This window comes from Alternaria dauci, chromosome 5 (genome assembly GCF_042100115.1).
Source record: "Alternaria dauci strain A2016 chromosome 5, whole genome shotgun sequence".
Classification (NCBI taxonomy): domain Eukaryota; kingdom Fungi; phylum Ascomycota; class Dothideomycetes; order Pleosporales; family Pleosporaceae; genus Alternaria; species Alternaria dauci.
In genome coordinates, this window is record NC_091276.1 from 1,944,014 (window position 1) to 1,961,529 (window position 17,516).

Consider the following 17,516-nt stretch of genomic DNA (forward strand, 5'->3'; position numbering starts at 1 on the left):
CATCTCTAATGGCATTGCTATCTGATCGTGGTGACTTCGGTAATCGACTGCTCCCTCAACGTTGTGTATGTATGCACAGGTCCTTACATGATACTGTCTCGCGAGTTATGATTTGTTGTTCTTATCCTCTTGCCCATCTATTGTTATCTGGCTACACGCTCTTCTGCTATGTATTAGGCGAAGACTTTCCAGTAGGACTCACCGAATCGATATGCAATTTGCATCATTGTCGACATCTAAATTATTGCTTTCCATAAGCCGCGCACTTCTAAGTGAAGCAAGCCATGGATGGGGCCTGCGAGACCCTAGTGATATTGGGAGGATTAAAATAATACTGCTGACGCATTGAGTACCTTCCAGCTCTACTATAATACGTAGGTAGCTACTTGATAGTTTTGCATACTTCTACGTCGAGTGAGTCGTTCACAGAGCATGTAGGGCTCAGTAGTATTAGGGGGATTAGAATAGTAATGATATGGTGAATGTGCTGGTGACAAGACGCAAGCACAACGCTATTGAATTACACCGTATTCGATCGCGGCAATGGTGTTTCCCAAACACCTTGCTGTACTGTATGCAGCTGTATAGATTAGAATGATACAAGCGGATCTGCTCTAAGACTGCCTCTGTTCTAAGCCTTATCAGACCAGCGACGCAGAGATTCATAGTCAGTCGAAACTACAGTTCCGATAAAAACATATCCTGGGAATATGTCAGATTATCGATCCTACCAATCGGGGCGACGAGATATCATAATACATTAGACTGCTGGAAAGAAGCTCTGTATTGATAATTCGAGGCCGATACCTTGGATAAGTTTATGCAATATCTTACCTCACGTTCAACTACGTGAGTGAAACATCGCGAATACCTGGACGATCGAGGACTACAACACGATCTCTGAAGCCCATGTTGCTGAGATATTCCTGGGAAAACCTACTGTAGCATCGTGCCACTCACTTCACAAGTATGATATGCATGTGAATAGCTAGAAGCAGTGATAGAGCTTACCAGTCAATTGGAGCAAGGTGAATTCCGCGCTTCCACCACCTCACTACTTCCAGTATCGTTACCTTATTTCCACAATGTAAGACAATCACCCCAGCAGATACACAACACTACCCTGCAAGATGCTCCGGAAGCTTTCGTCCAGGATATCCGCTTGTCGTTCAGCTGGCTCACACAGTCAGGGTTCTCGCTCTTCGCAAGAGGCTTCACCATCGTCGATCCAAACTCCTCGCTCCTCACACCGAACCTCACACCCGTCAACCCTGACACCAAAACCATTATTTCACGAATCTCGCTCATCTGCACAAGCCGCATTCTCCTCTGATCAGCGACCTTACTCTACCGTTAGCACATCACCACATACCTCTGACTTTGCGCCCTACTCCACAGTCCTCACACATCGTTCATCCACTCAATCCCGAGATTATACAACACAAACACCACGGTCCTCAGCCTCCGGGCCTCTAAGCTCAACCAAACACCCGCTCAGTCCTCCCCCAGTCGCCCCTCACGACGACATCGCTTGGGCCGAACACGATGACCTTCTGCACTCGCTCACGGTGCGCGCCTCAGACCTCGACCAGCTGGCCCTCGCAGCCGAAGCACGATGGAAAGCTGCCGAAGGCGTACTGCCTCCATCAGAACATCATACCATCGGCCGTGCAGTTAATATCCCCACATTACGAGATATCCACCTGTTGCTAGCGCGCATCGATCTACTGGTAAAAGAGGAACGACGCTGGAGGGACAAATGCATACCGAGAAACCCGAGGGAGAGGTATCCGGCTTGGGCGAGTGTGTATTCGCAGGTTATGGGCGTGGGTGTCGGGGGAGGACTAAGGCCATGGGATGTGGTCAAGGAGTTGGACGTGAGGATGGAGATATTGTTGGAGAAGGCCAGGAAACTGTGAATGTGGTGGTTTGAACGGATTTGACTTGCTCGGTAGTACCGTGTTGACTACCTTGAGATGGCATTCGATCAGAAAACGCGGACATTACTGATGCGAGATGGGCCTTTTGCTATGTCTGTCACATTACAAAAGAGAAAGATCAAATCCAGGTATTCGATTTTTCCCTTTTATAGCGTGCTGTGGTCATCTTGGGTTTCCGTATGCCTATATACCACGCTTAGATTCGATTGGATTGATGTCGGCTTGTTGATCAAGCAGTGCGTTAGAAGAGCCGTGACGCATTCTCGACATGGTTACCGCGTTCCAAGACCTGCACTCCAGTTTTTCTCCTTCCGCCCTCTCGTCCGTGGCTAAGACCGGCTCCAGATTTTTCAAAATCTCCGTAAACACGTGGATTCGTGGAAATCCCCAAGCGCGGGTCTCTTCGACTGGGTCTATGAGCTAGATACCGGACACCATCCGCCTTCGGTGCATGCTCTAATGGAAGCATCTAGCATTGTTCGGCGACCTGCCCACTTGGTCGTGGTCGGAAAAGCTCGTCAACGGTCATTGGGTCGCAGTCGGCAATGGATGCGTGTCAGCAAATCCAGGCCGTCCTGGCGGGTGTAGAGGACGGTCATCAGACCTCAAAACGCGCCCGGTCCGCACCTTAAATTGACTTGCACGTTGCTAAGTACCGGAATGCGGGGCTCCGTCATCGCGATGATGACGCTAACGAACTCGCTTACGTTGACACTGTCATTTCAACCCTACGGCCTCGTTCATTTCCCCTGACGCTTCCCAGCCTCTAGTTCACCCTAGGGCCGATTCGCGAATACAGCGCGACGCGTGCCTCCGCCAATACCACAGCCTAGATGGCAAACGCGATGGCTACACACTCTGCAGCTTCCTGATCCGGGTCTCTGACCGGTCTCCTATACCCACCGATATGTTTCAGACGTCCACGAGGTACACTAGACGCCTCCAACTCGGCCCGAGAGATCGCCAGCTGTGAGATGATCGTTTAGTTACACTTTTCTCAGTGGGTTCATGACGGGCCGACGCGACACCATCGTTCTTCGTCTACGCGTCGGGCTCCGAGCATCGTCGACCATCGCGAAGGCGTCCAAAGCCATCCACCACGTCCGGCAAGCGTGACCCGGAGTCGAGGCAACATTGTGGGGTAAGCTGAAGGACTGCGCATGGCCTTGTGATACCCGCTCGTGGCACGTCTATAAATCCAGTGTCCGGCCTCATCCAGGACGAAAACATCACAACCTGACGACTGCAGAACACCGCTTGCAAAAGCATCGGGTCGCTCAAGATGTTGTTCTTCAAGCTCATCACCGCCGCTCTCTTCTACTTCACCTCTCTTGTCGCGGCTGCCGACACGAACGCCTGGAAGCCTCGCAGCATCTACTTTGTTCTCACCGACCGCATCGCTCGCAGCAGCACCGACACTGGTGGCGGATCATGCGGCAATCTTGGCAACTACTGCGGCGGAACTTTTAAAGGCCTCGAGTCTAAACTCGACTACATCCAAGGACTAGGATTTGATGCCATCTGGATCACCCCAGTCGTTTCAAGTACGTTCTCTTTTCCTCGTCAACACATGCAGAGAGTCTGAATTAATAAAACGCACAGACAAGGCTGCTGGATACCATGGCTACTGGGCTGAGGATCTCTACGCAATCAACTCAAACTACGGTTCTGCTGCCGACTTGAAGAGCCTGGTCAGCACTGCCCATGCCAAGGTATGGCAAACCCACATGATACCCCCCAGACTACAAATATACTCATATATTGCAGGGCATCTATGTCATGGTCGACGTTGTCGCCAACCACATGGGCATAGGCACCCTCGGCAACAACAGGCCTTCGCCGCTGAACCAGCAATCCGCATACCACTCCGCCTGCGACATCAACTACAGCAACCAAGCCAGTGTCGAGGTGTGCCAGATCGCCGGTCTTCCCGACATCAACACCCAGTCCACCGAGATCCGCAACGTACTGAACACTTGGGTTTCTTGGCTCGTCAAGGAGTACAGCTTCGATGGCGTTCGGATCGATACAGTCAAGCACGTTGAGAAGGACTTTTGGCCTGGCTTCTCTGCTGCAACTGGCGTGTACAGCATCGGCGAAGTGTTCGATGGCAACCCGGCCTACCTTGCTGAGTACGCCAGGCTCATGCCCGGTCTCCTGAACTACGCGACCTACTACCCTATGAACAACTTCTACCAACAAAGGAGCTCACCTCAGGCGCTTGTAGACATGATGAACACCGTCAGCAACACTTTCCCCGACCCGACCGCTCTTGGTACTTTCCTCGACAATCACGACAACAAGCGTTGGTTGAACGTAAAGAACGACCAGACTCTGCTTAAGAACGCCCTTGCTTACGTCATTCTTTCACGAGGAATCCCCATCCTCTACTACGGCACCGAACAAGGCTATGCTGGTGGCGACGACCCAGCCAACCGGGAAGACCTTTGGCGAAGCGGCTTCAACACCAACGCAAATCTCTACCAGGCCATCAAGAAGCTGACTGCTGCAAGGAAGGCTGCAGGAGGTCTTGCTGGTAACGACCACACTCACTTGTATGTTACGGACAACGCCTACGCTTGGAGCCGTGCAGGTGGCAACCTCATCGTTCTCACCACGAACGCTGGAAGCAGCTCAAACCAGCAACATTGCTTCAACACCCAAAGGGCTAACGGCAGATGGACCAACGTCTACGGAAACGGCGCTGCTGTTACTGCCGATGGCAGCGGTAGGATCTGTGTGACCATCAGCAATGGCGAACCCATTGTTCTGGCTGCTGGCACTGCCACACCCACCACCGGCACCACTCTCACTACCAGGACTGCCACTCCTACCGGCACATCGACTGCATGCCCGACAGCTGTTTCAGTTTCCTTCACCCACCGCATCACCACTGTTCCCGGCGACACCATCAAGATAACCGGTAACACTGCGCAGCTGGGTAACTGGACACCAGCCAACGGCCTCACTCTCTCCGCAAGCAGCTACACCGCTAGCAACCCAGTCTGGACAATCACCGTGCCATTGGCAGCAGGGTCAGCGATCCAGTACAAGTTTGTGAAGATTAGCAGCAGTGGAGCAATCACATGGGAGAGTGATCCCAACAGGAGCTACACCGTGCCCCAGTGCCAGGCGAGTGCCAGTCTGAGCAGCTCTTGGCAGTAGTTGTTTGATCACCTACATGGCTCCTTTGTGTCGTACTGAAGCTTTTGTAGAGCCTAGTAACAGGAATTCATTGGGTAATGGAGTTGGTTCCTACGATCAGCATTGCCCCGTCTCTTTTCTCACTTGACACTCGTACGCCTCACTTCTGGTGTCATTCTTGAATACCGATCTGTATGTTGACGAGACATGATGCAGGAGCTCTTTGTCATGATGGCCATAACTGGAAGCAGTGCTGCATCACTTACAGTAAACTCGACATCATCAAGGGGCCTGCCATAGCCATGACAGCCTCGAGGTAAAGTGATTACTTCACCGTCAGCTCTCGCCCCTTGACCGACCAGTTTCTCCTGATGTGTACTTGGATCCGTAAAACTTCGTTGACCACAGAACTACGTCCGCAGTACTTATATGTACCTGACACTTTCCTCGACTCTCGTTCCATCTTCGGTCGCCCTAGTCGGCTATCTCGGCTCACTATCTCTATAGCCAAGCATCCACATATGGTCCGTACTGATCACTATACGCGGTGGAATCGTGTCGGCTCCGAACGTCCACGCCTTCAATATCGGTTCAATAGCATTGTCACGCGCTGGCTTACCTGACTACAACAGCGCAAGAAGCGCCTTTACCACATCAAGATTACAGTGGTGAAGCATAAGACACAGCGCGCGCATGACGTCAAGGTACGTGGAAGACGGCGCAAAGTACACCCTTTCAGAGCCGGCCCCCTTCGGCTCAAGGAGCAGCCTTGAGCTCTTGCGGGCCGATACGTCGCCAACTCAAGTTCAGTCACACCGACAAAGTGGGATCGGCTTTCCAAAGGCTCACCTGGAAAGCTGCGGCATATCTATCACAAGGCTGCAGTATGAATAGCTAGCGGCAAGAATTGCCTGAGTTGAATGTGATATCTCTGGCGGTCAATCACGAGACACGCTGGCCAAGAGCGCACTAGCCGCCTTCGGCCCGTATTTGAGCTTCACAGCGTTCAAGGATACCAAGAAAGGCTTGGGCCACGAGCAAAGTAGCCGAAATTTGCCCCGTTTGCGGACCTCAAGGCACGAACAAAGCGGTGGGATAGGCACTGGTGGCAGGCTGAATGGGCTGGACATGTACCGTATGTGGACTTTGTCGCTCTCGCTGAGTAGGCAGAGTTGGCGAAGACAACACTGACATCAGGTTCTGCAATAGGCCTATCACGACCGATGATCTGGCGCCCTTTACGCTTGATATTCATACGACAGACTCCTACGAATCCACCACCCAAGCCTCAGTACGACAATCACTGCCACGTCGAGCTCTTCCAAAGGCGACAAGAAGACGCCGCGTACGAAAGCGAAACAGCCAAGAACAATACTGCGATTAAAGAGGTAAAGCATTTCGTTGCGCGGTCCGACCGAGTGAAGCTTCTTCTTGAACAGAGTTGGAGAAGTCTTTGGAGTGCCTCGTACAAGCATTCGCAGGGCGCTGCTTCAAGTACCGACACTGTTGCTGATAACATTGAGGCTGCACAGCACATGGAGTTCCTGCGGAGGCTAGAAGTACTCCAGATAGGTGAAGAAATGGAGGGACAGAAATTGGCAAAGACGTTTGAGGAAACGCGGGGATGGTTGTGTCGAGGCAAGGCGAGAGAATGAGTGATGTTCCCACTAGCCTTCCATCTTTGTCGATTTTGCACGTACCTGTCACTAGCTATCAACGGATCCACACTTCATGACGATCGCTCGTTGCTTCTCCCCAGGCCCGCTCTACCCATCAAACCGGGTTCATGGTTCACATCTCCTCTTCGATGTATACACGATACCATTCACAGCTTTGCGACTCTGAAAGATAAACGAAAACATTCCGCGAAAGGCACGCTCTAGCATCAGTCCATGGATACCATAAGGGTCAATGCGACAAGTCTCACATCGAGCGCGTTATTCTTTGGCCAACATACAACGAATCGTTGTCAGGACCGAGCGGTATCACAGCCGTTGTCAACTCAGGGGTATAGTGGAGAATTTCAGACTGAAGATCGAGATAGAGACGATACACGTTGGCATTGCTAGCCAAATTGGTCTTCCAAAGACATAGAATCACTAATGGTGATAACACTAACACGATTAGCCAACAGTAAAACGGATGATCACAGTAATCATAAGGGATAGCCAGTATACTTGCTATGATTGTGATAACCACACGTACGCATGTGGTACGTACCTACGCGCTCTGCCAAGCGACCGTTGCGACCAATTTGAGGCTGTTCGACTGGGTTGGGCCGGTACAGACCCTAGCGTGCGTCGAAATATTGCGCCAGAAAGAATTCGATTTCTTCGTGAGAATCACCGAAATGGCCTTGCGGCTGAATTCTCGGTGTCGATCTCACCCCATTGTGGTTAGTAGCGGGTGTTCGGCACGTCCCCAGGTACAGTATGCTGACGCCAAGGGTCTGCTCGAGAAGGTTAACCGCGTAGTCATCATCCTGGATTCTGGGGTATCTGGGATGCAGCGACCTCGCGTTTCTATGCGACGCGCATTGAGAACCAGATGCGACGCAAATCGCAGCGAATGCTTGTAGAGAGTATTTCGAGGTTTGCTCGCAATGAACATGCGTTGCGGTGTATAGTTGGTGCTTACTGATGAAAAGTCCAGGAAGCATACGACCAAACTAGGCTCATGGAAGCTTGACTTGTTACCGAAAACCAGGTGTTTGCGGCATATCTGCAAAACATATCGGGAATGACCTTGGCCAAGCCGATCAGCCTCACGGCTCCATGTTTAGAGCCAAGAGCCTCATGAAATCAGCCCACGTGTTGGAGTCCGCTATCAGGGATACACCAACATCACAGCGGGAGTTTGGCCGAATCACCTATCTCTGCTACATGTGTTTGCGATCGGCGCAAGACGATGAGTATATAAGACACTGGAAAGCACTCCCCAAAGTCCATCATCGCAGCATTCGAGCCTTCAGTCCTTTCCACTACAGCAACAGTCAATCACTTACCAGTCAATCTCAATCGCTACATCACTCATTCAAAATGAAGTTCACCCTCGTCACCGCTCTCCTGGCCGGCGCCGCCGTTGCTGTCCCTACTGCCCCCATCCACGCCCACAACGGCACCGGTGAGGCCCTGGACAAGCGTGTCATTGACCCTCTTTCCCTCGCCATCATCGGTGGTGTTGCCTCTGCCGTCGTCGCTGTTTCCGCGACCGATGCTGTCAACCAGATCAAGAACGTTGCCGATTGGACTGCTGTAAGCCGCACTTCCTATCCGCTGTTTCCCCAAGTTCCCAGCTAACTTTGTCACTTCTCAGGCTCGTGAGGCTTTCACCAAGGCCACTGTCTACGAGATGGCCAAGAGCGCCAAGCCCAACGAGGCCTCCATCTGCTACAACATGGGCTACAAGGTCTCCAAGCCCAACCAGATGCGCCTCCTTACCTCTGTCCGCTTGAAGTCTGGTGTCCTCAACACCGACTACGACTGCTTCTACATGTCGGGCCCCGACAACCACTTCAACACTGAGGGTGACGGTGGTTACATCAACGTGAGTCACTGTTGCAGGACTTTTGATTACATCAGTACGCTAACTCGAACCAGCTCGCTGTCCAGAACCCTTCTTCTTGCAGCTTCGACAGCAAGACCTCCGACGTTTACTGCTCGTAGATGGTTATCTGAAACATGGGGCCATCTCTCCAAGTAATCCTGAGGGTCACTGCGATGGCAAGCAAACTTCGCATCATTGCTATGTTTCTTATACTGTATTTCGCAATGTGCGACTCAATGTACCTAATTCCAATACACGCTTGCCTTTTGACCAGAAATTGCCAAAAATTGGTAAAGTGCCCGCAATACGCATCAAGACACTGAAGAAAAGAACGTCATGCCATAAAATGTGTTAACATATACTGAATTGTCGTTATGCATTCAGCCCGATGGCTATGATGTAACTTGACGCCTTCGCGGAACAATCAAGTAGCCACCAAATATTATAATACACCCAGAAGGTATTCGTTACACTGGAGCTACGTAGACTAGCGGTCAAGAGAAGCAAGGTGTCAAAGTCACCTTCGCCTTTGCCTACGCACGTGGAAGTGGGTCCTATAGCTCTACGCAGGTAGAAACATACCTCGCCTCTCTCACCTTTACCTTCAACTGGACACGTAGAAGTGGATCCCGCAGTTCTAACTAGAGAGAAAAATACCTCATGTCTCTCACATTAGACCCTGGATGTACGATATAAACAGGCCTCATCCTGCTTTTGACTCCATCCTTCCTACATCACACACCTCAGCAGCTGCTTTATCACACCTCCCAGCACACACATCAGCAGCCGCATCACTACACACAACCCATTAGCCGCTCCATCAGCCACTCCGTCCGCCACCAGCGCGAACCAATCGGTAACGAAATGGCAAACCAAGACGGAACAAAGCCTTGCTCGGCCGACGCGTCTACGTCGGAAAGACCAAGGCCGGCGACAATGAACCAGAGGAGGTATGGGCCTCGTGGTACGTCAACAAGTTTAGCAAGAGCGGAGGCGTGGCAGACACGAAGCTCAAGTCGAGTTTGCACAGCACAGCACTCAAGGGCAAAGGCTCACACGCTCTCAAAGCCGACCAGCTGGACTTGTCGTCGCTCCCACAGCAAGTACCAACCGCCTCGCGAACCAAAGGCACATAGAAGTCTTTCTTCCTCTGGGTATACAAGAACAAGTACGGTGATGAGCTGGAGAACGAGGCCGATCAGAAGCGAGCAGAGCTGTCCGGCCAGCCAAACGCCCGAGGGTAGCAACAACACAAGAGCCTAGCCGAAAAGAGCTGACCGATCTGTTCTGGGACTTTGGTACTTCAGTGCCACCTCATTTGTCCAAGCAGGTGGCAGTTGAACTATCCAAAGCCATTGGGCTCAGAAAGCCCTTGTCAACAGAAATCATCACCGACATGCGCCTCTTTGCAAGGATCACCAAGAAAAGCGTCTGGAGGACACCAGCGTTTATCGAGTTCGTTCGAGCAACAGATCAAGACGACGAGAAGGGGATTCCCGAGGATGAACGATTTTCCGACGAAGAAAGCGACGAGCGCAAGAAGGAGGACGAGGACCAAGACAAGAAGGATGGCGTGGACCAAAGCAAGAAGGAGGGCGAGAAGGATAGCGAGGAGGAGGAGGGTCCACCGCGGAAGTGGTTCGCGTTCAACCGTACCCACGGCAAGTATCCAGAGCGCTTCAGGGCCCGAATGAAAGAGGCGGCCGAGGCATTGGAGTGGTACAATAACTTTGTGCGACGTATGCCAGAGTCAAAGAGGCCATCCGGTTGGTAGTTTTGGTATGATTCTTTCACGCGTCCTGGTCGCGTCAATCGCTTCACGGGTATACTATGTATGTAGACAGCCAAAATCAGTGGTGCCATACATGCAACGTGTAAGTTCGAGCATCATGCGACAATGCGCATGGAACGACTGGAATCCACGAGAGTGTAAAGTCGCTTTTTCAGTCTCCTGGGAGGCCTACTGTGTCGCGATAATCATTGGATTTGAGCTTTGGGGAACGGTTGAACGACTGGAATCGAAACGAGTACTTTGTCAAAATGAACCGATTTAGACCTAAAAGCATTATTCCTAGCGAAGAGTGACAAGATAATCGTAAGGGGAAGCAACAGGAGGAGCGACCCGCAAAGCGCAGGAGGTACACGCGTAGCAACGGGACGTGTCCTAGCTGTCTTCCACCACCATCACAAGCACGAAAAGCGATCGCATCACAAGATGGTAGACAGCGGTTGGGCTCAAGCCAGACAAAGTTATGATGTGTTGATGGAGTTGGGATGTCTCGTGGAGGTTGGAGCATCAGAACGCGTCGTCGCGTCGTTAGTGATCGGCAGATTTCTTAGCGTCGGCATAATGACATCACGCATGAACGCACATGCCTGGCAATGATGAGCTTCCCCAGCCTTCTACATTTATCATACACATCTTCCCATCAGCATACCAAATATACAGACGACCTGTACAAGGCATCACATCACTTAATATTTCCGGAATGTAATGCGGGAGCGGCCGAAGAACGTCGTTGTAAACGCATCCAGTTGAGCTGGCACGTGCGAGAGAAGTAGAGAAGTGCGAGAACGTGAGTAGTAGGTTCATTATTCCAACCTAATAGTAAAAGCATAGAGGCCAGGAAACCCCGCAACCAGCGCTTCGCCACTAGCCTTGAACAGGCTTCGCTCGTGCCCTCATCAATCGTATTTGTCCTCCACCGGGGAACTAAGCCGAGCGCGCGGAATCATTCAGCCGCGTTTGAGAAGGCAGCAGGGGAATACGATGAGTATACAGCCTATCGTCATTCTTGACTGACATTGTCCTTCCTCCTCCCTTCCTCGTCTGTACCCGTTGTCATCACCGCCTGCTCTTACCATCGGTCTCGTCCTCTGCATTAGACTTGACGCTATAGAAATTGTCGTACTGGGGCGGTTTGGCTGCCTTGTTCAGGCGAGGCGCGTGCTTGGGGCTAAACTTGGATTCTACAAGGCAGATGCGTGGCTTAGCAGGAACCTGGAAGGGGACATGATGCTGAATCTGTCTCTGATTCCTTCAAACCGCTCCTTCGCCTGCCGTCGGCGGTCTTTGGTGGCATGCTTGTTTGCTTGCCGGTTCGATAGGTCCGACTGCGATTGTGTGTTGAAGACGGTTCAGACGACGGGGGAGGACAGCGAGGGTGTGAGGGTGTGAGAGGCGGCGGTTGACGACGGGGTTAGTCTAGAGAGGGAGCTTTGGCGTTGGGGCTGGGTTGAAGGTGGTGCGAGGGCGAGGGGAGGTTTGGAGGTTTGGTAATGCTAGCGGCGCAATGGCGAGACTGAGAAGAGAGAGGTATAGGGGCTGGTTGGTGCAGAAAGCGGGAGGCTGCATCGCCCGATCAGCCAGGCTTTCTTAAGCTCAGGGCGAGGGGCATTGACGCAGTATGGGGGCGCGCAGCCTGCAGCAGCAGCCGCCGTAGAACCAGTCAGTGGCCTAGTGCGTGAATCTCTTAGCTCGTCCTCAGCCGTCTCTTAGGCCGTCTTATTATTAGTTGTCTCTCAGCTCGTCCTTGGCTTTCTCTCAGCTCTTCCTTAGCTACCCTTATATTCCGATTCGTCTATTGCCTCGTTGCTACAGCCTGTTCTTAGTATCGTACGGTATTCAGCATAGTGTTTATTGAAAAGAAAATTACTCTAGACATTCTTGTGCGAAGTTGATTTAGGAGATTTTTAGCGACGTGTCGGGGCTGCAACTACAGCACCTGGGTGAACCCTGATTACTTACGCAAGACAATCTTGCTGCCTGCTACGTGGAGTGATCTAGCTCCGCCACCTGTACGGTCTGATCGGATAGATCGAAGCCCACAGCCTGGATCTATACGTTAATTTGTTCCAATCGTTGTATTAGAACAATAACTCAGCCTCTTAGCTGAATTGCTCTGCAGAGTTGAATGCGAATGAATGCAAGAATAGTGCAGGTGGGGTTGAAGATACGAAACCTGTGGCTTTCTCTCCTGATATTCGTGTATGCACAATCTGGTGGAAGCCAAAGGCAAGCCTCTACCGTAAACTGCGAAGACTGAGCGTAGCTAAACCCAGCAGCTGATTCTGCAGGCGAATCTATAAGTACACTGTAGATCAGCCTCTTCTGCGTTGTACATGCTCTGAGATCGCTTCAGTCTCTCTAATCCACAAGAATCCTTCAACCCTCCACAATGTTCTTCACTCACTTGATCCTCGCTTCCTTGACTCTTGCGACCGCTCTCGCGAACCATCAATTCCACGCACTGAAACCGCACGCTTTCGACAAACGCCAAGAGTATAAACCAGACACGTACACATGTGGATTTGGGGAAACATGCGAGGAATCTTGCGGTGCTGGATCTCTACTTTGTAGTGATGAGGCCACATTCCTCTGCTACAACCCAGGGCAGGAAGACACATGTTGCGAACCAGGCTCAGCTGATTCCTGTGAGCGGCATACTAACGATGTATTATCTGCGTTTCTCTGCTCACACTCTTCATAGGGGGCTGTCCTGGCGGTGATTACTGCCTTGTCGAAGGCTACTGCTGTCCCAAGGAGGTAGACCCTCAAGCATGCGCTCTGGAATTCGGCGTTACCTTGCCAGCCGACTTCGTTGGCCCTACTGCCACACCTGGTATCTCGAATATAACCACTCCTGTCATTGCGCCTACTTCAGGAATCATTCGGCCGACCTCAGCATCGACTGGGCTTCCTGAGTTCACTGGCGCGGCCAGTCTGAGCACCGTTGCAGGTGGAAATGGTCTGTTGTATGCCGTCCTGGTCATGGTGGGCAACCTGTTTTAGGCTGCATGTTAGACTCGTTGGGGAACTGGAGGCGCCGAAAGCACTGTTTGGACTTGAAACAAATCATGAAACCATGGATTTTAGGACTTCTCCATGGTGGCCTATATCTACCCAATACAGTACAGGGAGACGAACGCTTACCCAACTGTAGCCTCTTGTGTTTGGTAACTTTTCCTGTTCCTCGCTAGCTCAATTAATCGGTGCTTCCGTTACTGATGCTTATGCCGTAATGCACTCTTCTTCGACAATGGCGTCTTTCTTTGAACAGAATGTTGGGCTAATCTTGCCTGAAGAGAGATCAGCACGAGTTGCAGGCAGATCTGGAATAGTACCTCACTCATCTCGAATTCTAATGTTTGCGGTATTTCTCATCATTACTCGTCTCGACCATTCAGAGTCTAAATCAGCTGCCAAGAGTCCCAAACTCAGTTGCCGTTCTTTCAGCTGAGGCTGAGTGCACAGATCAATGTCCTTCTTCCTTGCGTCTCGCATCCTAGGCTGCCTTCCACCGTGGGGAGGTGATATTTATCGTACAGTTGCGTCGTTTGGTGCCGGAAAAGCATAGCGAGCCTGGTCGGCGTGAGTGTAAGATGAGCCACCAGAGTACACTAACGGCGCTGTATTTGGTGTTTGTTGCCCATTGACATAATGTGGCGCGTGAGCTGCATGCAGAGCAGAATCTTTTCGATGTGCGGACAATGCATGCTCGTGGAGAGGCTGCGGACACTCGGCGCCTACAGCCTCAGACTCCACTACAATCTTCAACCGCCATGACTCGGGCTCTCGTTCTACCCAGCACTCTCTGTCTAACAGGTCGTCATCTGTGTTTGCAGCCTTGGTCTTCTTCCACGTCGTGTTGGCCTTTGTAACCGGTCGTCGAAGGCGACCATCGAATCCAGGCTCGTGATGACACTTCGCAACCAGACATGGAATGTTGCTATCATGAAGGATATTTGCAGCACCGACTAGTCCAATGGGCTCTTCCGCTAATATGCTCGGATTTCTGTGCAAGTAGATGATGAGGTAAATGGTCTCGACAATGAGTATGGCGAGAATGACGAGCATAGCAATCGCCACAGGCTCCACAACATGCAGTCGGTTTTCAGGTATGTGCAAGACGCCCTCCTGCTGAATCTGCTGCGCCAAGGGTGGGTAGAACTTATCAAGGCAGAGCATTGTATAAACAGCTGGGTATACAGTGCTCGCAGCCCTAATCAAGTTTTCTTCCGCAAAGTCCAAACCATTGCTGTCGATGTACCTAGCCACCAATTCTGCGAGGCGATCCGGTGTACTGACCTTACTCCCAACGTTTATGGATTGTACGTTGACGACGCCCTGTTCGAACTGTTGGCGTTTTAAACCGGGCAGTTCTTCGACCACCCGAGAGGTTTCTGAGAAAGAAGGCGTTTCTGTCAGTCGACCATTGAAGTCTGTACTTCTAATGATGCCGACTGTGCCATTGACACTCCAATACGAAGGAATGCAGGATATCAGGGTCGGGTCTTGCATGTCGCCAGTTGAATCGACTGGAACGGAGAAGAGCACCATGCGTGTGCGACCGGCGACGTCAGGGCAGTCCTGCTGGGAGAGCGCTCCGACGTAGTAAACATTTTGGGATCCCACAGCAATGTCTCCAGAGATCAAGCAATCGCGATCGGTAGCCGAGAAAGCTCGAAGTTTTATGTTGTCCGTTTCGGTCTTTGTGGTGAATGCTGCGTCACTGATGACTTGGCAATCGAGGGAAAGTTGAGAGGTGGTTGCCGGCAAAGAGATGGTATAGTTCTTAAGGCCTTGTTTAGGTGCAATGCGTGGAAGAGGGAAGTGACCCTCAGTCCCAGGGGGATAGGGAGCGGTATAGATCCAGGAGGCAGAAACGAAGTCGAAGAGGCGACCATAGTCGACGACGGTGATGTCGGTAGTCGTATCAAGTGTGGAAAGTAGACTAAACGTTGCGTCGGTAGCAGAAAGCTCTTCCCCTTCGGCGAAAAGGCCTCCAGTCAGCGGTACTAGCGCAATCGATACCATGAAGGAAAACAGCATGCATAGGCCAAGAAATGTGTGACTATTCTGAATAGCCTTGTACCATGCTACGATGCCAAATGATGTGCGATAATCAACATATATTGACTTTCGTATCTTGGTAGGGCGGACAGATGAGGACTTGTGTAACTCGATAAATGGTGTCTCGACAACGAGAGCTGCGACGACAGCTTCACGGAAGAGGCGATAGAGCGTAAGAATGATGACTGGTAGCGTTGTCCATAGCAGAGGTTGACCGCGGTCGAGTGCGCCTTGCACGCTGAGAACTGCCGAGCCAGATCCTCGAAATTCAATGTCAATGAAGCCTTTGCGTAGGTACGAAAGAACCCAAAGAGCTACGATGGTGCTAATGAGGCTCACTTCTGCGAACAAGAGAAGAGACACGATCGCGGGACGGAGAACGATGGACCGCCATTGAGCTCTTTGGTGCGGCATGGTGGAGGTTTACGCAGACGGTATAGTTCTTATTTTTGATAGTTCGAAGTCGTCGAGTTGCAGGCTGAATGTCATTAGAGCAAATGCTGTGGACTGGGCATATGGGTTTGCTGCCCACCTGCATTGTTATCTTGCCTGCGTCCTCAAGCTGAACGCACATGCCACACATTTCGAAATATTTCGGTTGGCTTTTACCAGATCAAGCTCGTTGGCTGCTAGGTTTTTAGCTTTTGGCCAAGGCTCGTATTCGTTAGCTTCCAAGGTTGTCAGGTGAATTAGCTTAAGCGAGGCGTCAAAAGCGATTCAAGATCCCATCAGCTGAAGATGCCCGGGCACGCCCAAAACACGGTCTCGTGCAGAGCCAAGGACAAAAATGGCCTGAGCTTTTGGTAACGCAGAATTGGGCGACGTTGGCGTGTGTTAGGGAAGACGGGAGGATGAGGGGTTTGCTCGGCATTCCTAGTCGGTGAAAGTAATTAAAGTCAGCCCTGGAGAGATCTATGACTACCTAGGTACAGCTCTTCTGAACAAATTCACCTCTCAGAATGGCAATTCAACTCATGACTTCCGCCATGATCATAAGCGTCTTGATAGGTCTTTCGGTCCTAACAGCGGCCCAGTCAGACCCGTTTATCATGAATCCCACAGACTGCCTAGGAACTACTGTTACCTTGAGCAGCTGCACTTCGATGCTCAACAAGGCCCAAACCTGTTTCGATACAGACGACCCAGACGTACAGGCAGGCTGTTACTGTCCACAGAGCGTATTGAACTACATTGCAGGGTGAGTGGTTTACGCGATTTGCGGCTTGCTCATAGGTACCTAGGTAGGCTGACAAGACGCAGTTGCCACCAGCAAATGTGGGACTGCTTCCCCAACACATTCATCGACGGCCTCTTCGAAGGAACCACCGGGTTTTACTATAGTTGGTCCACAGTATGTCAAGAAGTGTTCACATATTCGCCAACAACCATGATTGTTACAAAGCCACCGGCATACGACCAAGAGTTCTGTAACAACGTTGCATTGGACTGCGACAGTTTAACAGTGTCCATGACGTCGTGCAATTCGGCGTATAGCACGGCAGCCGCAGATCTCAACAGCTGTCTCTGCAACGATGATATGCTATATTATGGATCGCGATGCGACGTTGATGCCAACGAAAGATGTCTGAGGAGGACATTAGATCCTTCGTCTCTTTATTCGAACAAGATATGCGGAGGAACTGTCCAGACGGGACCAACAAGTCGTCTGTCTCTTGCTCCTAGCAGCACAATCTCACGTCTAGAACCAACAAGCTCATATGTCCCGCCCGCGCCCTCGTCAGTTGTAAGTCCTAGACCTGCGGCAACATCGGGATCGACTAGCGATGGGGTGGCGCGACAGGCAATGGGCAAAAGGTCTACAATAGTAGTCTTTGCCCTTGTTATTGCAGTATCGGTTGCCTAGGGTGTCGAACTAGGGAGTACCTGTATTTAAATCCAACAGAATATTATAGGGAAGTCCTCTACACACTGTGGTTCGCGCATATCAGCACGACCTTTTTTCCGGCCCAGCAATCGTCACTCTACCTAGGTGTATCCGGATACGCATCCCGTACAACAGTTTTTCTTTTCGA

The 17,516-nt window shown here is 51.3% G+C and overlaps 4 protein-coding genes across 4 annotated transcripts; 3 read left to right on the top strand and 1 right to left on the bottom strand.

The window, feature by feature from the left end:
• Positions 1–3,222: 3,222 nt before the first annotated feature.
• ACET3X_006119 (uncharacterized protein) lies at positions 3,223–5,105 on the top strand (the record flags this gene model as incomplete). The annotated part of the gene is made up of 3 exons (XM_069452295.1): positions 3,223–3,484; positions 3,543–3,652; positions 3,708–5,105. 3 exons carry the CDS (start codon positions 3,223–3,225, stop codon positions 5,103–5,105), a joined length of 1,770 nt encoding a protein of 589 aa, XP_069306479.1.
• A 3,017-nt stretch (positions 5,106–8,122) lies between these two features.
• ACET3X_006120 (uncharacterized protein) lies at positions 8,123–8,749 on the top strand (the record flags this gene model as incomplete). The annotated part of the gene is made up of 3 exons (XM_069452296.1): positions 8,123–8,338; positions 8,400–8,630; positions 8,684–8,749. The coding sequence occupies 3 exons, from the start codon at positions 8,123–8,125 to the stop codon at positions 8,747–8,749; spliced, it is 513 nt and encodes a 170-aa protein (XP_069306480.1).
• A 2,315-nt stretch (positions 8,750–11,064) lies between these two features.
• ACET3X_006121 (uncharacterized protein) lies at positions 11,065–13,422 on the top strand (the record flags this gene model as incomplete). Its single annotated transcript, XM_069452297.1, has 3 exons — positions 11,065–12,645; positions 12,696–13,064; positions 13,121–13,422. Exons 2-3 carry the CDS (start codon positions 12,809–12,811, stop codon positions 13,420–13,422), a joined length of 558 nt encoding a protein of 185 aa, XP_069306481.1. The 5' UTR covers positions 11,065–12,645; positions 12,696–12,808.
• A 92-nt stretch (positions 13,423–13,514) lies between these two features.
• ACET3X_006122 (uncharacterized protein) lies at positions 13,515–16,078 on the bottom strand. The gene is made up of 3 exons (XM_069452298.1): positions 16,016–16,078; positions 13,760–15,961; positions 13,515–13,709 (listed from the first exon to the last, which is right to left on the bottom strand). Exon 2 carries the CDS (start codon positions 15,895–15,897, stop codon positions 13,948–13,950), a length of 1,950 nt encoding a protein of 649 aa, XP_069306482.1. The 5' UTR covers positions 15,898–15,961; positions 16,016–16,078; the 3' UTR covers positions 13,515–13,709; positions 13,760–13,947.
• Between the last annotated feature and the right edge of the window lie 1,438 nt (positions 16,079–17,516).

What these genes read in the sequence shown, in the direction of transcription:
- ACET3X_006122 (XM_069452298.1), bottom strand. Translation starts at nt 15,897, where the DNA reads ATGCCGCACCAAAGAGCTCAATGGCGGTCCATCGTTCTCCGTCCCGCG.